Source organism: Pleurodeles waltl, chromosome 4_2, assembly GCF_031143425.1.
Source record: "Pleurodeles waltl isolate 20211129_DDA chromosome 4_2, aPleWal1.hap1.20221129, whole genome shotgun sequence".
Lineage (NCBI taxonomy): Eukaryota > Metazoa > Chordata > Amphibia > Caudata > Salamandridae > Pleurodeles > Pleurodeles waltl.
In genome coordinates this window covers 22898487-22922437 of record NC_090443.1, presented here as the reverse complement: position 1 = coordinate 22922437, position 23951 = coordinate 22898487, and the positions used below count along the sequence as shown (strand labels likewise).

The window sequence follows — 23951 nt, the reverse complement described above, 5'->3', positions numbered from 1 at the left end:
CTCTATATCAAGGTGCAACTTAACCATTACTAAATGAGAATTTTGCGGGGTACCAGCCATCCCACCCCATTTCACTAATTTTATTTGCTTTATACATAAAACCAGTTGCAATTAGCCAAATCGGGCTAAAACAAGTTCTTTCGAAGCCTTTCATACAATTATGCAAACACTAAATAAAATATAGAATCTTGCAGATATATAAATTAAGCTTTGGTCCAATAACAGTTATCCACCTGAAACAGAGCAGACTATGAAATCCTAAACTAACGGAATTTTTAAACAGCTATATCAGCTTTTAGTAATACCACATAGTTACAATTACTACCAACTATATTCCGTGTTATCCATGAAGGAGACAAAATGCTGGGAAACAGATTTAGGCAAAATTGTGGACTGGTTGGTTAACAGCAGTATTACACCTCAGAAGTATTTAAAGAAAAAAAAAATAGCTTAGAGAAGCTACCAGTTTTTTTTTCTTCTTTTTTTAAGTAATTGGTTCCTGATACAGTTTACGAAAACTGGATATTAAGATAAAAGGTATCACAGAACATTTGTTTAACTCACATTCCCTGCTAGGTCCTTGGAGCACAAAAACAAAAAAATACTTCCACCTCACTGCAGAATCACATTTTTCGGTAATTACATTTCAATCAATATTAGATAACGTGGAAAACAAACGAACGGCTGTAACCAGACAGTTGTGTGCCGCGGATCACAAAAAAATGCACATATATGTGCAACGACAATATCCTAGGGAAATGCTTATGGTGTGATGAGGGAAGTACATTTCGTCAATGTCATTTAGACGGATGTTCATTTACAACAGCTTTGAGATAAAATGTCGAAATTCATTTGCAATTGCCATGCAAGACAATTGGGTTCTAGTCATTTGAGCAGTGTATCAAAAAGCAGCAAGGTGTGTGGGATTGATGTAATTTATCAAAAGATCTGTAATTACAATATATTGGCTTATGGGAGAACCTAATCACCATTTGCAATAAGAAAACGTATCCAAACGTATGGGATCTTAAATAGAAAATTTATTGTAATGAATGTAATTGTATTTAGCTATAGAAAGCTCGCTTTGTCTAAGACTTGAAAATCACATCTGATTAAGTTGTATTAAGAACCTAGCAATAAATAAAAAGTAAACCCTGCGACTAGTAGAAGGCTTCTGGAAACACTGCACAGTCGTTTAAAACAAAAGCAGCATTTATTTTAACAAAAAACACAATGCCTTTTATCGACAACTATTAAAAAAAAAAAAAAAAAAAGAGACAAAGAAGCTGAGGAATTTCATTTGTGCTACAAAAGGCCTCCATGACATGACCATCTACAATGGGCCCCTTGAAGCACCAAGGACATACCAGTTTGCAAAGGCCCCTCCAGAGCTCCATAACAGAGGGACGCAAGCCAGCAATAGCCCCTCCCCCCTGGGGCGCCAATACAGAGACACCAGCCAGGAAAACACCAAGGGGAAATATTTTGTTATCGTTTATTGTGAAGTTAAAAACGAGCGGTAAAAAGTAAAAACTTGAGCGTACAATTTTTTTTCGTCTTTAATCTCCTCTTTAACAGACGTTTAAACAAGACAGACCAGTCCAAGCGGTGGAAAATGGGTGTTGGGGGATGGGGCAAGGGCATCAAGAGGATTTGTTCTTTCCAGATACCTTGTCCAAGGAATGTTCCAACTCCAACTAAAAGCAGAGTTTGTTTAAAGTTTATTTTAAAAACAAAAAAAATGCAGTGTTAACCTGAAACTGTCCAAGTTTCAGAAAAGGGCTGACTTTTGATGTTGTGGGGGGGTCTTCCTATCTTCTACAACTGGCTCAACATGAAAGGGGCTCCAGATTTTAGACGTCAAAGGAGCAACCAGGGTTCCTAAAATGTAAAAAATAAAATAAAAAAAAATCTCTAGATATCACCTTTTCGGACTGCTCCCATCCCACCCCAGGACTTCTCTACAGCAGCGACCGTGCTCTCCAAAACCTCATGACTGTCTCAGATGGGGAGTCGCATTCAAGTCACTGAGCCTGCAGGAGAGAACGAAGAGAGATCAGTGTTGGGCAAACATGCCTCCCGCCTCAAGTCGAAGATTAAGGGGGGCACAGGGAAGTGGGGAGGGGACTATTAACACCTAATCTACAGGGGGCAGTTCCTTTCAGTTTGGTCCAGTCGTGCACTTCTGTCCCCTCCCATGTCGCTTCTTCGATGGCATGTTCAGACCTTTTGCACACTTAAAAAAAATCCCAGCGTCTCACATGACTAGTGTTGGGACAATGCCTCAACATCTTGTATGTGCATTCCTCCAAGGTCCCGTGGTCCAAATGGAGATCCGAAAGGGGGTATAGGGGATATTACTGCTCGTCACGAATTCCCAGGACCCATAACTGGGCATGGATTAGCGCATCTCTGGGGGCTGGGGAAGGACTCTCATCTCCCTCACCTGCTGTCCCTGTTGTGTGGGAGGAGGCTGCGCAACAGGGGCACCCGGCGCTTGTCCGTAGTAGGCTGCTTGTTGGCGATAGTATTCTGCCCATGCCGCACTGTAGTCTGGCTGGGCACCTGGTGGTGCGGCTGCTGGTGCCGGTGCTGCCGCGGCTGGAGCAGGGGCCACTACTGCTGCTTGAGCCGCCGCTAGAAGATATAGGACGGTAGATTAGATCTAAGAACCTACAAAAACCAAGGACACTTCTTCACCCTCCCGCCCTCCAAGTAACTCACTAAAGATTTACCTTGTTTCTTATAGTATTCCTCCCAGGCTTTTGTGTAGTCCTGCTGCCCTGCGGGCTGTGGAGCTGGCTGCCCCTGCTGCTGTCCTGAAAGAAATTCAAGAACGTTAAACTCAAGACAAGCATTTGATCATTTAACAGGTATGGAAACAAGGTTCACCACTGCCTCGAGCTGCCTTGCCATCAACACCCTCTATCCACACCGTATATTAATTAGTGCAAGCCAGTCAATTTGAACGCTATTACCAACTGCTCCAGCACTCAGATACCAACTCACTAGTCTGAAGTAGACACCCTAAAGAGCAAAACTCAGACCATCGTCAGAATGTTTTTTCAATAGGGTTAGGACAAGGACGCCTAACCGGCCTCAGCATTACAAATCTGGCAAATCAGAGTATTTAAATGTCTTTTCAATTAAATTAAGCAACACAAAAATAGCATACTGGAATGAAAAGCATAGGAAATCCAAGGCAATGTTCAACTTTGCAAGAGTTGCCAAAAAAAGTAATACAAGTTGACACAATCTTAACCTAGCCACGTGTCTCAATCCCATCACCATTTATGGCAACGTCAAAAAGACTGATTATGTATAATGTTATGGAGTATAGCAACTGGAACTACTTGCAGGCAACTTGTATGAGCTACACTATTCAGCGAGTGATCGTCGCTATCAGTCCTAAGGGCATCTAAAGATAGGTAACGGGGATCAACTATTCCTCGATAGTACTGGTGCGTTTAGTATCCAAGAAGTTCCTACTGTTAAGATTTTCTGGTAGTATTCCGGCGACGCAGCAAAAATGATAAAGCAGGACTACTAAATGTGCACACCATGGCGATAAATCACAGGCATGCTAGCTAGTCTTAGTTTTGTATTAACGCGTTTGATAAATAACACTATTAACGGAATAAGATGCGGCAATCCATATATACACTGTTTTACGGCTGCCACCTGCACATTGCACCCTCCAACCCAGGTATATTGGTCAATACTTTCATGAGATGAGTTCAGCAACACGAATTCTCGCCCTGCCTTTCTCGCTTTGACAATTGGACCAGTTTGTTTGAAGCCCTGTTTTACCTTTAGCAAAGGACAAATAAAAAATAAATAAAAGACTAAAACCGCGACAAAGAGAGATAAGACTTGTTAAAAAATACATGACACTAAAGATAAAAAACTTTTCCAAGTTAATTATGGAACAATCCATATAAAAACTACCCCATCTGATTTCTCAGCATTTAAATTTACTTTTCTCTCAAGGAAATGATATCGGTATTAAGAAAAGATGGAGAACTTTTGGGAAAGAGGACTTCTCGCAATGTTTTCAGAAAAGTTGAACATGCAGGAAAGGGAACTTTCCACAAGATGCGACAAGGTCAATAGCTTCTTACCTATTTTCTTGTAGTATTCTTCCCAAGCTTTGGTGTAATCAGATTGTCCTGTGGGCAACTGCTGTGGGGGTTCTCCCTGAGCTGGTGGTGCTGCCACAACAGCTGGTGGCTGGCCTGGCAGTGGTGCTGGAGGCTGTGGGTAATAATGGGTGTAATATGCTGCCCAAGCCGCATTGGGATCAGTTGGTGCGGGAGGTTTGCCTGGAAAGAAAAATGAAAAGCATTTTAAAAACAAGAATGGTGTTACACGAATCTGGTGCCAACTTCATAACTAGAAAAATCTGCAAAATATTAAAACATTCGAGCGATAATGTGTACAGACTAAACGTTCTTAACTCCACCTGATGCTCAATGTGCGAATCTAGTCATAAAGAGCAGTAGGAATATAAATCCCATTCCCTGTTGCATTACCTGGGTCATGAGGAGCTGGAGGCTGTCCCCATTGTGGGTATGTGCTTCCCCAGCCTTGAGGAGGATATTGGTGTGGTGGCGGCCCAGGGCTGTTGGGGAGAGGCGAAAGGAGAAAATGTAGCAAGAGGCAATCCAAGACAGCAAGGGACCAGTACAAAATTAACAGCAGACATTCTGAGCACAGTACACAGCTACATCTTCACTTTCCTTCCTCACTCACGTTACATGGTTCACCAATCGCACAGGCTGTACATTCCGAAAGGCGTGCATGCTTAGAAATACCAGATACTCAAATTCTTGAGAAAAGGCGATGTTACAAGGGACATATAGACAATACAGCCCAATATTTAATTATGACCCGGGTATGCTCTATCAGGCAAAACAAAACGATCCAACTGACATTCTTGTATAGCCCCTTTAGCTTCATTCAAAGCCAAAAATGCATTTCTATTGATCAACCAATGGTTCTTTGCTTCCAAACGACGCACTAATCAAGAATATCTATAAACCGCTTGTATTACAGGTTCCAGGACTAACTCGGGAAATCCTCAGTGCATCTCTCAAAAGTGCAAACTTCAGAGACTAAGCAGTAAAACACTGGTACTTGATGTTGAAAGATCTGGCGGGTTTAAGCTAAATGGTTGAAACATTGAGGACTTAGCTAGGAGACCCAGTGCTGAACAGAATAATCACACTGCACACCTTAACAAGCATTTGCAATGGGTCTCGCGTTTGCTCATGTTAGAGCTGATCGCGTTGTAAACTCCTAACCCGACCTTTTACCTATCGGGAAAAAGTGCATTTATGTACATAACCCGAAAAAGTGAAATTAACTATGTAAAGCGCTCGACTTCTGCCAAGCGAGATCGCGCTCGTAAATTAGAGAAAAAGAAGTCCACGAGCCCGGTGGAAAACAGCGAGCCTCGCATGTTTTCTGTACTTGGTCGCTGCGCTCGAGTAGGGCTAGCCACCGGAAAAGGCATGACGTATGCATGCCTTCAACTAATGAAAGCAAACCGATTTTATTAGGCAAGCCTACGAACCAATAAACACTGACTTGACGTTGACAGTGCTCCGAGCCATTTTCTAAACACTAAAGCGTCTCGCTGCGATACGCGAGCGCATGCAACGCAGGCTCGACCCTAAAACGGGACAATGCAGTTCAAAAGCACATGTGGGTACACAACTTCTGATGACGCCAAGATATTCAAGACCATAGAATATTTCACTTTACCCAAACATTTCACGTAACCACGCACTTCAAACTGGAGAGCTTCCCTTTACAGGTTTTCTGAACACTGAGGTTAGAGCTCCCTTATAGGAAAGTACCCTTTTTTTAGCATGGTTGCCCCCACAGTATGCTTGGACTTTTCACTGGGATCCTGCTAACCAGGACCCCACTGATTGCGCTCTTTTCCTCTAAATTTGGGTGCCTTGGGACTTTTGCACCTCCCAATATCTTATAAGGGCATTGGGGCACCAGGGGTTCTCCATGGGCTTAAGCATGTATTGTGCCACCCATGAGAGCCCCTGCAAAAATCGGTCTGCAGGCCTGCCATTGCAGCCTGCGTGAAGAGGTGCATGCACCATTTCACCACAGGTCACTGCACTGGATCACTACAAGCCACCACTATGGAAGGCCCTCCTAGCCCAGGGGGCAGGTACCAGTGCGTGAAGGGTGCACCTGTGCAAGCAGAGTGCCTCTACGAACTCCAGCTCCATTTCACTGGACTTCATAAGTGCCAGAAACCATTTTACCTTTGTACTGGACACAGGTCCTGGGTCCAGCTACACAATGGTAACACCAAATCTGAGCAGGTTTGGTATCAAACATATCTGAATCATATCCCAATACTGTTGCCAGTATTGGTTGTATGATTCCTTGCACTCTGGGGCTCGAGGACCCCCAGTATTTCTACCAGATTTCTTGGTCAGCCTGCTCTGCTGCCACCCCTAAGACAGATTTCTGCCCACCTGCTGCTTGCCCAGCTCAGTCAGGGGGAAGTCAGAAGGCCTTCCTTTGGAAATAGGTGCTAAATGGCTGGGGGGGGGGGGGGGGGGGGGGGGATTTAATAAATAGATGCAACTGGACTTCAGGAACAGACAAGTTGTAACCTCAGCGACTACTTTGCTTCACAATATTGTTTCTCCAGCTCCTTCCAGCAACTGCAATGTTTTCCCTGCTTTGCGCAATACGAGGCCAGCGAGACTTCAGCCTGCAAACTAGAAGTAATCATTTGAAGTGAAGGAGTCACTCCCCTGCATCTGCAGGCACCATCTGCAATGACATTCAGCTTTGTGGATCTGCTCTCCTGTAACTGCATGGATCCAGCATCATAGGTGGTGGTCTGGAGTGGCTCTTGGTCCTGCTGCCAGCTATCCAACTTGACAGTCCACCCTTGCCTCTCCTTGCAGGACAGTACCCCTGTGCAGTGACTCTTGCAGCACCAAGGCTTGTTTGCTCCAAGGAATATTCAGACTGAGCAACCCTGGCTCCCAGCACTACTACTTCCCAAGCAGTCCTCTGGTGCTCCAGCAATGTGGAGCTCCTCTTCAGGTGTGCCGACAGAGCCTCACTGCAACTTACTGTGCCTGCTGCCAGTGGGTTGCCTTTGCAGGCTGCAACTGCTACTGTTGGCCCTACCGACTGCTTATAGTCACCTCAAACTCTGCTCCAAGGATCAGGTATCCAGGGCCTTGCTGGTCCTCTTCAGCCTTGCAACTGCAAAGGCTTATTGGTGATTCTCCTGCACCACTGACCATCTGTGACCCGACATGGAACATTATCTGCACAGCTCAAAGGACTTTTCAGCTCCTGGGCTCCACAGTTGGCCATCTCCCCTCGCCAACCTGGTTCAGCATCCACAGAAGGGTGGGTAATGGCTACTGCCCCCATTGGACACTCCATCTTGGACTGGACTCTGTCCCTTTCTTTTGCAGTTTTTTTTTTTTTTTTTTTTTTTTTAACCAGAATCCACATTTGGGTTCTTGTCTGGTCCTGTTCTTGTACAACCCTTTTTTTAAAGTCCTCCTGTTAGTCATTGGGAATATCCTAACTTATCTCTGCTCTCCAGGTCGCTGGAAGTCAACCAGGTACTCGCCTCTTGGGGTTCCTAGTTCTTCTAGCCTCCATCCGACTACACATCCTTGGGTGGGGTACTGCATCTTGCATTCCACATTCTTAGTATATGGTTTGGCCCTCTATTTTTTACTCCGAATAGACAATGCTTGCTGTTTCTATGCTATTATTGCAAGCTTCCTACACCTTTCTGTCTCCATCTAACCATTTACAGAGTCAGTAATAGGGAGAAGAAAACACTTTCTTCCACCCCCCCCTGAATTTGGAGGGGGGGGGGGGGGGGGGAAGAGAACTCCACAAGCATGAGTATCTCCACAGAGCAAGAACCCAGTCACTTTTCAACCTTCACTAAGCAGGGCACAGTCATATCAGAAGGGCATCAAAGTTGCGCAGATGGGACATGATGGGCATTCAAGACTAAACTAACGTATCCCTGACCACTCCTGCACACCATACCAAGGTCCATCAAATAAATGATCCAGAACAATTGTTACACTAGTGCAAATGACAACCCATCAGATTCTGGTTTAATTGGGCACGTAAAACTGGGAGAAACCAAGCAAAGTTAGGTGTTCACCTCTTAATTAAGACTTAATTTCAGTTCAGATAGTGAAGTTAAACGTTAACAGCTAATGCTAAGGAAATATGAGCATCCAGTTTAGTTTTAAGTTAATTCCCACACCCAAAACAGTGACCACACAAAGATCCAGAAACCATGTCAATCATTCCTCACCCAAGATTTACATCATCCATTGTTATTAATAAATGGAATAATCTTGTGATCTTACTTGTAAACAATTGCTGCGCCCTGAGGTGGCCTTACAGCGGCATGTGAGGCCCTACAAATCACCAAAAAATAAATATAATAAATAAAGCACCTTTGAACATTCAAGGGTATCTTGCCCCAGTGTACAGACAACTGTTCAAATCCTCACTTCAAGAACAATTCCACTCAATCATCTGGCCACAGGCAGAGCAGATCCATGTATCTGTTTTAATAATAAATACCCTCGCAGCACAAGTTATCACTAATGCAAGTCTCACAACTCAAACTTTGATCATCCTATAAGCGCATAGTAATCCACAATACACACCCACTTACATTATGCATGCACAGTCAATGCGGCCACTGCCATTAGTAGTACTTCAACATATGCAGTGCAGAATCTCCAGAACCACTACACAGCTTCTGCCATCACATCAGTAATAGCAAACCACATGCAGAACACTGAGTGCCATCTTCCTGCATTAACACACAGCAAGTGTTATCAATTTACTGTACCCACCACAAACATCTGCACCCACTACTAATCCATTCTAATTTTCAAACCTAATTACTTACATGCACAACACTAGCAGGACAGAGGAGCAAGCCACCCCCCCTTATGTAGTTACAGGCCATGCAAATACTGTCAGTTCTTACACTGCTGTGTCAAAAGACAAGCGTTCCACTCACCACCTCTATCAATCGGCTATTGCTCGAAATGGTCGTACTTACTGAGGAGGAGCGCCGGGCGGCCCTGGATTGTAGGGGCCTGGATTAAAGGGGCCCATAGGACCTGCAGGTCCAGGACCTCCCGGTCCTCCAGGCCCAGGTCCAAGAGGGCAGAGGGGTGCCTGTGGATAAAAGGGGGAGCACATTAGGTACAGGTGGCACAGGACAAAACTCAGATCAGACTTGGTACAAAAGGACCTGATACACAGTGAGCGAAGAAACCTCCAATTCTATCCATTTTCAAAATTAAGCTATGATGATCAGGTAGTTAGGAGTGTTTTGGGGTTTTTGACGACAAAAATGTGGCCACACCCTTTCACAGCTTTCAATGTACAAGTAGTTTTGGTCAGAACAAATGAACCTTAAATGCTAATCCGCACCCGTGAATCTAGCCGGTTCTGTGCCCTGGACGAGGTGACCTCGTCCAGGGCTACAGTTCCCGTGTGCTTTGGACGAGGTCACACGGGAACCCCCTGTGCACCCCCCTCCCCCCCAAGGCAGGGATGGAAGGGGAAGACCTTCCCCTTCCAACCCCCTCGTGACGTCAGCACGCACGGATTAGTCACAGGGGCTTCCCCCATTGCGCTGCCAGCGCGATTGAAAGAGAAATGCTTTGCATTTTTTTCAATCACTGGGGAGGCCCGGAGGGGCTTCAAAGGGAAGGAAATATATTTCATTCCCTTTGAAGTCTCTCCCAGGGTTTCAAAAGCTGGATTGCTTGCAATCCGGCTATTGTGGAGAAGTGTGGCTCAATGGTTAGAGCGGCAGACCCTGAAGCAGAGATCTGGCTCAAGACCAGGGTTCAAGTCCTGCTTCGGCAGGTCTTGGGCTCAATTCCCCTTGACCAGATAATTCTCGCCTCGGTGCCTAATCTAATTCATGGGTCCCACTCTGCAACTCTGGGCAATAGTTTGCTTAATCTCCACAATGGCCCCAACAGCGCTTGGATGCCTGGCTTCACCCTGGGGGTGCTCAGGAGTGGGCGCCTCACAGGGAAAAGCCAGGAGGAGTTCCATAGCGGTATGAGTACAGCGCCTTGAGACCCTAACGGGTGAGTAGTGCGCTATACAAATGCTAATTAACATTTAAATTTTTTACATTTTTGAAACCCCACTAGACACCAGGGATTTTTTTTTCTTTCAGAAATTTACATAAGGCCTACCCACAGAAGTGAGGTACCATTTTTATGAGAGACTTAGGGGAACGCTGGGTGGAAGGAAATTTGTGGCTCCTCTCAGATTCCAGAACTTTGTCACCGAATTGAGACGAAAAAGTGTTTTTTTGGCCAAATTTTGATGTTTGCAAAGGATTCTGGGTAACAGAACCTGGTCAGAGCCCCACAAGTCACCCCATCTTGGATTCCCCCCCCATGGTCTCTAGTTTTCAGAAATGCACAGGTTTGGTAGGTTTCCCTAGGTGACGGCTGAGCTAGAGGCCAAAATCTACAGGTAGGCACTTTGCAAAAAACACCTGTTTTCTTTCAAAAAATTGGATGTGTCCACATTGTGCTTTGGGGCATTTCCTGTCGCGGGCGCTAGGCCTACCCACACAAGTGAGGTATTTTTAATCGAGAGAATTGGGGAACATAGATTAGCAAAACAAGTGTTATTGCCCCTTGTCTTTCTCTACATTTTTTCCTTCCAAATATAGGAGTGTGTAAAAAAGACATCTATTTGAGAATGGTCCTGTAATTCACATGCTAGTGTGGTCACCACATAATTCAGAGATGTGCAAATAACCACTGCTCCTCAACACCTTATCTTGTGCCCTTTTTGGAAATACAAAGGTTTTCTTGATAGCTATTTTTTACTCTTTATATTTCAGCAAATGAATTGCTGTATACCCGGTATAGAATGAAAACGCACTGCAGGGTGCAGCTCATTTATTGGCTCTGGGTACCTAGGGTTCTTGATGAACCTACAAGCCCTATATATCCCCGCAACCAGAGGAGTCCAGCAGACGTAACTGTATATTGCTTTCGATAATCTGACATTGCAGGGAAAAGTTAGAGTAAAACGTAGAGGAAAATTGATGATTTTTTCACCTCAATTTCAATATTTCTTTTTCAGTTATTTTCTGTAGGAAACCCTTGTAGGATCTACACAAATAACCCCTTGCTGAATTCAGAATTTTGTCTACTTTTCAGAAATGTAGAGGTTTCTGGGATCCAGCATTGGTTTCATGCCCATTTCTGTCACTGACTGGAAGGAGGCTGAAAGCACCAAAAATTGCAAAAATGGAGTATGTCCCAGTAAAATGCCAAAATTGTGTTGAAAAATTGGGTTTTCTGATTCAAGTCTGCCTGTTCCTGAAAGCTGCTGAGTTTAGCACTGCAAACCCTTAGTTGATGCCATTTATAGGGGAAAAACCACAATCCTTCTGCAGCCACTTTTCCCCATTTTTTTGAGAGAAAAAACGAAATTCACTGTATTTTGGCTAATTTCTTGGCCTCCTTCAGGGGAACCCACAGTCTGGGTACCTCTAGAATCCCTAGGATGTTGGGAAAAAAAAAAAAAAAAACGCAAATTTGGCTTGGTTAGCTTATGTGGACAAAAAGTTGAGGGCCTAAGAGCGAACTGCCCCAAATAGGCAAAAAAAGGCCTGGCACAGGAGGGGGAAAAGGCCTGGCAGCAAAGGGGCTAGAGCTTAGAATGTTTCTAAAGTCAAACATGTTTACAACGATGCTGTAGGTTTGAGTGCTACTACCCTATGGAGAATTACACTTAATTGTAATTTATAGTGCTGGAGTATCAGATTGTTGCTACATTTGGTACACAAATGTAATTTCACAGTATACATTAATTTATATAGAAGGTAACATTTTCAGGTAGCTGGACAGTTAAACGTTTCGCCCACGTTCCGAGATTAGGATGCAGTGTTGTCAGTCTTCTTGTGGTCTGTGCAATTACAGCCACTGAGAAGCATACATCCACCTCTAATAATCGGGGGTCCAAATTTCCATCCCAAGGCAGATTTCTGTATTGTGCTCGCACATGATCCTAAGCTAGAAGGGGTGAAACGTACTGGCTGCCCAGTTACCTCAAAATGTTATTTTAATAAAGAAAATTATAGCGGTTTACAAAAAGAATTGTGCAAATGTAATAACTAAATAGGGCACTAGAGCACCATAAAATAAAAGTATAATTATCCCCTAGGGTGATTGCATTCAAACATACGTATAAATTCTCAAAGCAGTAGGCCCAACTCCCTGAAATACACCTTAACTCACCCATCCAGACACTTATTTAAAAAAGTGATCAGGCATCTGTATGACAGACTGCCCTTAGACATCAAAAGCTAACATGTTGACTATCAATTTTTATTTCACTTACGCATAAGATGGCAGTACACAAATACTAGCAGGGTACAAAATAAGGGTGGGCAAAACTCCGAGATTAACTATGCTTAATTACCTAAAACAGATCACACAAGTAGAATTCAATACACTGCGCGCTCTTCTGCGCCAGGAGCTTGTCCAGTGATGTAGTCAATGTGAACTGCACTACGTGGCACACAAGAGGGTGCCATTTCTTTCTGCCTCTTTAGTATATTTTCTACTAGAGTGGCTGCCTTCTCAACACAAGCGGTGGAGACTTGTTGCGATTGCTCGCATTGCGAAATCTTGCCATGAGAAACCTGCACCACGCAGCAGTCGGAGTTTTCCCAGAACTCCAAGCGGAAAGCAATCTCCACCAGGAGCAGAGTTTCACCCCACCCCTAGGTACAAACTCACCTCAATCTTCTCCTCAATAAGCTGCTTAGCATGATCAATTTGTTGGGGGGCCCCTCGAATGATGAAAAGCTTGAAGTTGGGATCACCATTGGGTGGGGGCTGCCGCGAGATTTCTACAAATGCCCCAGTTTGTTGATTTATAGCTTTAACATTCTCTCCACCTGGACAAGACAAAGCCATAATGAAACTGAGGCAGAAAAGGGATAGGCCAAAACATTTATAGTGCATTAAGAGCCACTGAGGAAGGAGGCTGCAATCAAACTTACCTCTCCCAATTACTAGGCCACACTTGTGAGTAGGAATAGAGAAAGTCATCTCCCCTCCAGGGGGGCCCCAACTACCTTGGCCTCGTCCTCTGCCTCGACCACCAGGGGGCATCCCTGGACCAGGGGGACCAGGTGGGCCAGTCTGAAAGAGGAGCACAATGTGAACATACCCTCCAAGGTTATCCACCCTAATTACCAGGACAACATGGACCACAACGTTTTCCTGTATAAAATCTTAACATACCCGAAGGCTCTGTAAAAGGTCATTAATGATGCGAGCGGCATGGTCACACCTATCTGGCGGGCCCATTATGTGAGCTATCTTCTCAGGGCCAGTCCCATCATCTAAGAAAGAGAAAGGAGGGGAAAAAAGGTCCAGAGGTTAACAGCAGCTCAGGGATAGACCAAGCGGAGTGTGACTGGACATTAGGTTTACTACAAACTGCTAACAAGACAGCCTTTCCTACCAACCTACAGTGCCTCTAGTACGTAGGCCTATTTTGGTGGTGCTTGACAGTAGCACTTACCTTGTTTGAACTGTATCCGCACTCCTGCATCGTTCTGTATTTTCTTTATCATTTCACCACTACGTCCAATGACCACACCGACTGAATGTCTAGGCACAGGGACCTGTTAAGATCAAGTAGTGACAATAAGTAAAGTGCTTCAACGGCAAAGTACACCTTACTATATTCCAGCCTTTCGTTTAGGTTGAATTCCTGGAAACAAAGGACATCAAGTGTTATCTGACCACAGAACGCAGAGATACAGCCTGCTCAAGGCCAAAGAAACTTGATCTAGTAACAGACCACATTTATTATGGCGCAGAAATGGAAAATAACCCCACTCTTAAACGTCCAAGAATACTTCATGGAAATGGACTTAATGCACTGCTCAAAATGGAAAGCCAAAGTAATCGCTAAATTTAAGCCCCATAGCCTCTGTTCAAACTATTGTTGCCGACAGCACCAAAGACAGAACATGTTACAAGAGTAATATATATATATATATAATAGAATTACATGAAGACAATGCGTCAACCGCGTGAGTTTGACCACACCTGCTATAATCTGAATTACGCGGACAGAGATTTCTTAAATCCTGTGTTAGATCTCATGGGCAGAACAAAGTAAGCCCCACTACGCTCGAGGGCGTTGCCAAGAGAACATTTGTGATGCAATGACATGGAATTATAGGAGTGATGCCATTTCAAAGGCGATTTATGCGAATTTGCAGACGTGAGCAAGGCAGATCTTAAACCAAATGGCATCAGACCAACATGATGGCAATTTTGCAACCCAAAGCGCGTGCGCACACAGACATTGAGTTGACAGCTGATATTCATGTTAAACTTAGGAGTGTGTTTTGGATACCTTGTGATCTAAAGCACTAACTAGAGAAACGTTGCCATTAGCATTTAACAGATAGTTAAACCAAAAAACGAGGAACTGCCAAACAGTATCCTGCTTTCGCCCAGCATGACGGTAATTTGGTGTAGAAGAGGTACAGGTAAACAATTTTAACTCAGTCTTTTTCAAAAAGAGACCAAGGGAGTAGATACAGAATGGCCCTCTCCTCTTGGTCTATAGGAGCAATATACTAACACCTTAAAGGCCACAGAAATAGGATACTTAAGAACCAAACCCACGGACGCCAATGTAAGTATATAATGGAGTGTTGAACAGTGATGAGTTTCATAAAGAATTGCCGAGTTACACTATGGTTAAACTTAATTAAACTTAACATTAATTAAAGATGTGTTTTGGATACTACAACGGTCATTACAACGCACCGACTATGATCCAGGCCAGAGCAGCCCACACTGGCATTTCAGAGCCTACCTGCTACACCCCAGTACAAAGAACAAAAGGTTATGCAGCGAAGCACTGTGCGCAATGAGATGTGATGTGACTATCATGCAAATAAGGATTTCCTTATAAGACTGGTTGAACCAACCCTTTCACCCTTCAAAGACAGCCTTCAGTTTATGGAATATAAATATTAAGAGCTTAAGGCGCATATGTTGCTTTGACTGGCTGCCATTTGCTCAGATCTGGCGACGACAGAGTAAGCCCTTCAATTTGAGAAATACCAAGCCCACAGCAGGATATTTGACAAAGGCAATCTGTTGACCACTCCAAGTCACTCTGCAGTTCATGGCAGGCTGCTAGGTTTAAAGGGGATTGTAATACAAACTGAAGCGCCAAACTTACATCTATCCCTCCTCCACCGCCGCCACCCCTGGAACCGTACTCATTTCTGTCACCGAAGCCGCCCTGGTCACGCTCCCGCAGCATTTCCATCACCATCTCACAGGCTTGCTGAGTGGTAAGAGGAGAAAGAAAAACTAAACACATTAGCAAAATTAACCATGTTTAACAAAGGCTTTTTAACCCACAACATTATTTTCCCAGTACCACCCAACAAAACATGCAATGGGTCCGACCCGAATATCCTCCGAAAATGTCATCCCCGTGAACATCTGGATTTAGCAGTTCACAACCCCAGCACTGACCCAATACTCAACATAACCACATGTGCCATCAGTAACTGTTAAATACGTTTGCACCTCGCCTAGACGACATTCAATTGGATACTGTACCTGTACTTTATAGGGATCGCCAACAATTCGAAGAGGTTTATCAACATTCTGACCCTGGGAACCGTCTTGAATTAAAATCATTTTTACTCCAGCTCGCTCCTACAAAATAATGACATGCATACGGTGAGAATCTGTAGTATTTTAGAGCCGTACAATTGAATTCCACATTCGAGAAACCAGGACCCTTTTACCTGAAGCTGCTTGATGGTCTCTCCACCCTTGCCGATGATTAGACCAGCTTTGCCTGCAGGAATCATTATCTCCTCCACAGCACCATTCTGACCATTGGAGTTATCATGGAACTGACCAGGTGGGCCCCCGCCGCGACCCCTGGACACAATTTCATCCAGCATCATCTTTGCCTTCCTGTAGAGTATGCAATGGAGCACCGTCAGCACTGCACTTTGTTGTATCGAACCTTCCCTAACCTTACAGTATACAGCCTCTACTTTACACAGCAGACTGCACCCACAATAAACTGGAATTCACGACCACAGTCTGCATGTTTTTACCCTAACCACAAACCCTTCAGCCGCACCGAATATGTAATACCACTGTAGAACCAAAAGGAGCAAGTTAAAAATGTAGTTTACAAGAATCTGAATACCTGCAAATTAGCCCTCCCCCCACGAACAGCACAAAGTAACAAATCCAACACGAACATAAAATTCCAAGCTTTTTCCTATCTGCATTCCCTGTACTCCAGCCACAAATTTAAAGCAGCAAATCAATTGTTATAGTCAGTGCTCGGCATTCAAAGGCTCACAAAAAGGCCACACCAAAAAAAAAAACACGCATCCGAGAACGCCATAAAATACCCAGAGAAAGTAGCGACTTTCTCCAAGCATTTGCAGCACGTGCTGCGTAGAAAATAAATTGGGAGGTGTTAAACAATTTAACCAACATCAAATTTAGTAACAAAATGAAGGCACCCAAGGCCTGAGATTGTCTTAGGACATCCCTTCAAGAAATCATATACGACACTCCCGATTCCTAAGTGAGTAAAGTGCTGGCACTCAGTCACCATGCGAAGTGCATAGCGAAGCCATGCCTAGATCACCTAACTACGCACAAGAGACAAATAAAAGCAACAGACGAAGGCATTAACAGCCGAGAAGGGTGTCGACACATTCGATTCATGGAAGTTGAGCTAAATGTTTAATACTTAACAATTGATGTAGTACAGATTCTGTTGAAGTTAAAGGAAACTCAAGAACAAGTGCTCCAGGTGTCAAGCGCCCATGCTCACGTTTTTAAACACTGCCACTGCCCTGCGGACCCCCTCCCACATACTGTCTTGCAAACAAGAGATCTCGCCTCAGTCCTTTCAATTCGCTACTTTTAACTGGTTATACACTAGCTGCACTGCCAATTACGGATTCAGAAACAGAGGGTGTAGTGTAGTACCGGACTCCTGAAACCGTGATATAGGCTAATAAAGGTACATTCTCTAAGAATCGGAGTTCCTACCTGTAACATCTTAGGTCAACGAGACACTGGCAACCACAGGTAGCTCGCAAATTTTCTCCGGGGTGGGGGGTGGGGAGAAACAGGACAGGGATACTGAGCAGGGTGGCCATGGGAGCAGAGACTATGGAAAACCAGTAGTTTAAAAACAATAAACACCCTAGACTCGGGAAAATGAAAAACTCGGACCAGTTAAGCGCTTGAAAGTAAGGCAAGGGGGATTGGGTTGGGGGCGGGAGATCATTTCATAATACTTTGTAATTATTCAACGATAGTATCCTCCACCTATAGATGTTTGTTGTCTGGCGCGGTGCCTTTAGTAAGGCTGCAACTCGATCTTCAACAATTGTTTCATACTGCAGGCTTGTCTCAAAATATTCAGAACATTTTACAAGTTTATAATCATTTTAAAACAATTCTTTCATCAACGTTTCAATACAAATGCGTACCATGCACTCGACATGATTTTTTTTTTACCCTAGGCTTTAGAGCTCAGGGTCTCCCATAACAGAATAAAAGCATCGCTGGAAGTATCGAAACCTCCGAAAAACGGTTGCTCATTAATTAAACTGCTTCTACTGGGGACATCTTGCGAATGGCCAATGTTTTCTAAGGAGAAAGTTCTAGGAGCAGTCCAAGGCAAGTGTCCTACTTTGTAAGACACCAGAGAAGTTGTTCTGTTTCGTGGCTAAGTCCTCACAAATATAACCAAACTTATTACACTGCACTAGTTAGACTGATACGGTAAAAAGGGAGAAATGAGAAGGTGGGACCACCTCTGGATGCCCCCCCCCCCCCCCCGGCAATTCATACATATTTTTTAAGACTCTGCCATTCATACCAATTCAAGACTCCTTTAGTTATCGTTTACTAGAACACTGAGGTGTAAACTCAAGTAAACGATGACAAAAGGGGAACTTACTAAGGAACTACATTTGTGAACAAAGGGTAATGTACGGCTCTCCTGAAACTCAAATATAAATAATCTGAGAAAATACAGCGCTCCAATTTCACCCCAACCGTCTACATTCAGTACAGGCACAGGATCATGAATAGCTTCATATAAATCCTTCCGCGAATACAAGAATGAATGAAAATGAGAAGAAAAAAAAAAAACAGCATGGGGAACATGCAATACTTACTGAACAGAGTCCGGAGTTCCTGTCAGCGACACAACTCTTTCTGGCATGCCCCCGCTGTCTGCATCAGTGGAGAGAAAAGGTACGGGTACCAGGTAAAGCAGACTGCTTCAGCACACATTAAAAGTAAATTTCTTATAGGTGCATCATGTGTTTACGCGGTCATCGAATTAACTTCTCTGAGCAGAAGTGTGTTCCACCTGGTGTTGAAGACTTTACACGACTTTACAGTATCACATTAGGACTTGAAAATGGTACCCATAACGGATATTTGGATGCACAGAAACAAAAAAAAATGACAAGACGGGGTAATCAAGAAGAGAGCTCCAGGGAAAGAAAAGATGAATAGAAGAAAAGATTAAGGGGTAGCAGATCAATGGTTAACAGCCCTCCCCACCCTCCAGTTAAGTGTGTGAGCCTGATGTGCTTGGACTAAATTCTTTGTACGGGCCTAAGGGCTGGATCAGGATCATGCCAAGCGCTTGTTGTAGTTTCTGCTCCAACCACTGGTAAGGGAAAGGGCTCATCTCCCACGCACGTCGTGTAACCGATCGACCGCAGTAAGACGCTGTCTACTGAAGCCAGACCAAATGGGCTTCATGAGCAGGTTAAAGACTCTCACCTGCCTGAGAGCAACAGGGGGCACAGGTGGGTCCATAGTCACTACCCAACTGACAAGAGCTGGAACAAGAGTTTAAGGCCACCACAGGGCAGCCCCGGGCGACACCGCATACCTGATGAGATCTGTACTTTGCAGCCTGAGTCCTGCTGGATTTTGTTGATTTGTTCACCTCCTCTGCCTATGACTGGAAAAAAAACAGGGAGACCATCTAAGGAACTCCTACCAACAGAAGTCACAGAGCTCTGCCACAACAGAGCTTGAAAATCCAGATTTAGAGTTAAAGCAAACCAGTAAGAACAAAAAAGGGAAAAATAAAACACTGAACAAACTGCTCACCAAATACTACCGGGAAAACTCCTAGGGCAGTACAGACACTACAGCATTCACCAAGAAACCACCAATGTTTCTGCGAAAACGCCACCATTCCAACAGGGGGGGCTGCACCAAACAAGTGTGGAACTGCATGCAAATCTTAACCGTAGAGTGACCCAAAGGCACAGAAGGCAAAATATCCATCACAACACTTTCCACCAGGCATAAAACTGCCATTTGCCAACTATCCAAAGAAGAACCCACACTGGCAGCCACATCTGCCATCTGTTCCGTAAGAGTAAATCTGAAAGCATAATCAAGTTCGCAACCAAAAGCAGCTCCTGTGGCAAAGTTGACAAACAACTGCACAGACTCTGGAGAGTCAAGAGCATGCTCTACTGTGGGTCCAGCTCTAAGAACAAATAAACGCAGGCCTTGGGCGAATAGACAACCGCCACTGAAGGCTGCCACCTGTCCGATACTCACTCAGTCCCACCATGCCGTCCGGCACCCGGTACTCCTCCGTCACGTTAGACCTGCCGGATGGAAATGGACAGTCAGCGGATGAAAGCTGGGAGATGAACCCCAGGGAGAGGTCAGGGCTGACCCAGACGAGAAGACGAACCCCAAAGAAAGATGAACCGAGGGAGGGGGTGGGGGGCAGCAGGGACTATGATTAGTGGCCTACCTGGGTGGATGACTCTGCTGTCCTAGCTGGGATCCCATTGCTGTAAGAAAAAGAAAAAAAAAGTGAGAGGACACTAGCAATTTTTTGTACTTTGTGACAAAGAAGCATTTGCTGTATATACATGGGGGCGCAGAATTTTGGGGAAGGAACCCCGTCCGACACCAATCAGGTACTGTAACAATTCAAGTTGCTTCTTTCTCATACCGGAAAGGCTGTTCTGGATCGCACTGATTAGATTAATACTTCCAAACTGCCCCCCACCACCTTCCCAAATACTAACAGCCCCACACTCAGTTCAAGCCTCAGGTGCCACCCATTTACACCTTTTCCTTTCACTCCATCTAAAAAAAAAAAAAAAAAAAATCTACAATTTACTCCCAATTTCAGTTACACTGGTCCACTTTTCTAAAATGGTGGAACCATTTTACCAAGCAGCAATGTATCTTATAAAAGCGACCAAAAACTGAAATCCTACAGGCATCTTGATAGGAAAAGGCAACTAAATCGGATCCTTGTGTTATTAATGAGACTTGAATAGTCACCCACATCCACAATCAACCTTACAATTGTCTTTCAAGGAATCTACCAACAGTAACGTAGGTTTATATGGGGCCTAGACTGAACTTAAAAAAATAAAAAACAAATGGTAGTGCAAACATGAGTGGCTTACAACTGTGCTAAAGTAATTTCAACATAGTTGCTAACAGTGGAGGACCCGTAATGTGTAAATCTGAGCTATGCATTTTTAACTGCCTTTGCATGTTTCAGTGCACGATTAGGCTGCAAAATACTAGTGTTCACATGCGATGTACTTACAATCGCCCTGAGGTGCCGGCTTCTTGCTCTCCGGCTGGTCTACAGGAAAGAGACAAGTATTAGGAGTAGACAATATTTACTCATTGCCGCAAATAACTGACAGAAGCGTGGTTACACATTCTAGTAGTATCCACATTTAACTGAAGATTTTTAGAGATCTGTTGAGCAATGAAATAGGGCAACACTAATAATCACAACTTAAGACAGTACATGATCATTTGGTATAGCTTAAACTTTGAGATTAAGTAACTGAACATGCCCATATCGAGAGTAAAAGTTAAACATGATTGCAAAATAGAAACATTTCACCCATGCCCAGTATTGCACTAAGGCCACCGTAGGAGGAAGCCAGAGCATGTACCACAAGTCCACCAAGAACCAGCACACCTGCGAACTACAAATGAAAACAGTGGAAAGTTGAGACGCAGCAAAGCATTTAAAATCATATGGGGGAAAATGTTGACTGGTGGAAATATAGAACCTCAAACTTCTAGCCCCAGGAAAACCGTGCTCTGTACATACCCACACAGTAGGTGTGCAACACGCGATCGAATCCCCAGCACTCGGATTTTAGCTGTAAAGAGAGGGTGCTATAGACCAGGATCACAACCAAAGGCGATTGAGTGACTGCCATAGAGACATGGGCACCGGTGATATGCAAGTGCGACTCAAGCCATTTGCTTATTTGGTGCATTGAGTAACTCGTGATGAGTCAGAAATATACCTTACAAGCATGGTAGTTTGTAGGGGCAGATCCAGCTCAGGGTTAACTTGTCACTGTTAAGGATCTCACCGCTGACTGGTTTGAGGCTAGTAAGCTTATTGAAGCTTGGACAGCCATGAACAAGACAAAAGTCTGATGACTGCGATACACGCAGTAACCACAGCATCCACACAACTCATCATAAATAAAAACGAGTGGGTCCTGGCACAAACACGAAAGCCTGCATAGCAGTGCCCGCTTTTTCAGGCGCAATAATCATATCTGAAGCATTCGATAAATTCTGATCGCTGTGTATTGAATATAACTGAAGTAACTAAAAACACCCCCATACGGCCAGATAAAGAAACTACTTTGGTCTTACCTCCATCCTCCAGCTGCCTCTTCTGGCCCCCAAAACCAAACTCCGGAGTGCTGTTATTCACTGGAGGGGGTGCTGCATCACCCCCAATCTTAGCCGCAATCTGTGGACAAAAAAAAAAACTCTTAGAAGTACAAAGTGGATAACGTACCTTAAGACTAACATACTATGAAGCTACTACACACGAGATAACGACTTGTCACCCTGTATACCACTAGAGGTAAACAGGATACATACAGATACTGTCCATCTGCTGACAACAAAACTATGGACAAATGAGGTCGCCGTTCCTTAAACGCGCCGGTTCAACATCACTCTTAAAGTACTACACCTACATACACACCATTGCATTCCACAGCAACAGTATGTTTGCAGTGCAATTAAGTGCTGCTCCGATCAGGCCATGTGGAGCAGTTACACCCCCGGGGCGAGTTTGGCACAATACCAACCCTGTAATATTAGTTTGCTCGTTCTTCATACTTAAATAAGGAATACGGTTTCGGAGAACTTGGTGACCCTGCAAACCTGACTTTCAAATGCACTAGAGTGCCCAAGAAGGGAACGACCAAGCAAACAAGATGGTCAAAGAATGGACCAAGGAGAGGAGGAACAGCAGCACGTCCAGCATGCTTCTCGGCACTCTAGTACGTTACCAAAATGTGAAAACGTCTAAGACATACAGCCAAGAGACCCAACTACCCACCACAGGTGTGCACGGAGGACGCAGAGTTAAGTTAAAGGAGCACGGCTAAAATATTCACAACGCTAAACACCCTCAACCTAGTAAAAACAAAGAAAACGCGCCACTTATTCGACGCGCGGGTGGGGGGATACGAACTCCCCCGCCCACCAACACACCAGAAGTTAACCAGCTACCTCGACCCCACGATACAACATGAAAAAGCGGCGTTCCACTTCATCCAGGGGAGAGGAGACACCCAATCGAAAATACTCAATTTGCCTTATATAGTGATAGTCCTTCCCCCAGAAAAGATTGAAGTGTCAACCCACACCCACAAGAGGACATGCACCCCTAGAAAACTAGATATACCATTTTCACGCTGCCAGTCATGCCGACGAAAAATTCCTCACGTGCACACAAGAGTTAACAAGTAAAATGAGTGGATTTCCCCACTCCGCCCAAAAACACCACGTGGGCGTTAAATGCAAAGTTCTCGAATTTGTAAAAATACGAACTTTGTGCCTCCGTTTCGAAACAGGGATAGATTCCCAAAACCGCCTCAAAACCAAGAGCGAGAGGCTGCTTTAGGACAGTCTTTCACATCGCTAATACCCCGGGCCCCACCAACCGACCTCCGTGTGCTCTACACTTCCAGCTGATAGGAAAATTATGTACTAAAGGGCCTCTCGTAGAAACGGCACCAGTTAGACAGTCTTTATCGAGACCTACCGCCTGTCGACTCCATAAGCAAGTCCCGATACAAGGCTCATCTCACACGGCCATTACCCATGGTAGGCATTCCAACCGCACCAAACTTCCTGCCACCCGATCGCCCTTAGCAGCCTTTCTACCAACTGCGGACACCGCAGGCAGCGCACGTTGCGACTTCACTACTTCCCCACCACGCGGGTATATTAAGCGTTTCCGGTCCTCGTTCCTACCGTTTGTTCCCTCCTCATTCCCCACCTCCCTCGATTCTTAGTCCCAAAAGAAAACCCCATGTTCCCCCTCCTAGTCGCAGGGCCTCACCTGTCGGGCCCGCTGCACAGCGTCGGCGAACGCGTCTTTTCGGATGCCGGGAGCGCTACCCTGACCCGCAGCGCCCCCTCCGCCAGGAGCGGATCCGGCAGTTCCCGGTGCTCCGGGAGAAGAGGCGGCGTTACTGCTGTACTCGGACATGGCGGGCGGAGGCAGCCGAGGCTCTGCGGCTAACGCGGGAACAAGGCCTCTCCGCGCGCGCTGAACTCTGGGAACGGCACCGGGCTACGGAGGCGGGTTTGCGTGTGACGGAGGTGCGCACTGCCAATCACAGGGTAGCCAGATCTGAGTCCACCCCTCAAACCGGCACCTTTGATGAGCGGCAAACACGACCAATCCGAGCCAGGACACTATATGACTAACAGAGAGATTGGTAGTTGGCTGGCTAGCGAATAGTG

At 44.9% G+C, this 23951-nt stretch overlaps 1 protein-coding gene across 7 annotated transcripts; it reads right to left on the bottom strand.

Annotated features, from left to right (window-relative positions):
- Nucleotides 1–1481: 1481 nt before the first annotated feature.
- KHSRP (KH-type splicing regulatory protein) lies at nt 1482–23897 on the bottom strand. Of its 7 annotated transcripts, none has more exons than XM_069230439.1 (21): nt 23545–23896; nt 21837–21936; nt 20752–20790; nt 19936–19975; nt 19734–19783; nt 19048–19119; nt 18317–18374; nt 15899–16073; nt 15708–15806; nt 15319–15426; nt 13633–13735; nt 13350–13450; nt 13106–13247; nt 12840–13000; nt 9110–9228; nt 8400–8450; nt 4533–4621; nt 4122–4322; nt 2736–2819; nt 2447–2637; nt 1482–2033 (listed from the first exon to the last, which is right to left on the bottom strand). In XM_069230439.1, the coding sequence occupies exons 1-21, from the start codon at nt 23692–23694 to the stop codon at nt 2025–2027; spliced, it is 2142 nt and encodes a 713-aa protein (XP_069086540.1). In that variant the 5' UTR covers nt 23695–23896; the 3' UTR covers nt 1482–2024. The 7 variants fall into 7 exon arrangements, with proteins under 7 accessions (XP_069086540.1, XP_069086539.1, XP_069086538.1 ...); XM_069230438.1 differs by having other exon boundaries at nt 18317–18381; nt 19049–19119; XM_069230437.1 differs by having other exon boundaries at nt 1482–2637; nt 23545–23897.
- Nucleotides 23898–23951: the final 54 nt, after the last annotated feature.

What these genes read in the sequence shown, in the direction of transcription:
- KHSRP (XM_069230436.1), bottom strand. Translation starts at nt 23,694, where the DNA reads ATGTCCGAGTACAGCAGTAACGCCGCCTCTTCTCCCGGAGCACCGGGA. An exon ending in CAGCAGAGTCATCCACCCAG is followed by an intron (nt 19,784 to 19,935) that starts GTAGGCCACTAA and finishes TCCATCCGGCAG; the next exon opens with GTCTAACGTGACGGAGGAGT. An exon ending in GCAAAGTACAGATCTCATCA is followed by an intron (nt 18,382 to 19,048) that starts GGTATGCGGTGT and finishes TTTCTCTCCACT; the next exon opens with GATGCAGACAGCGGGGGCAT.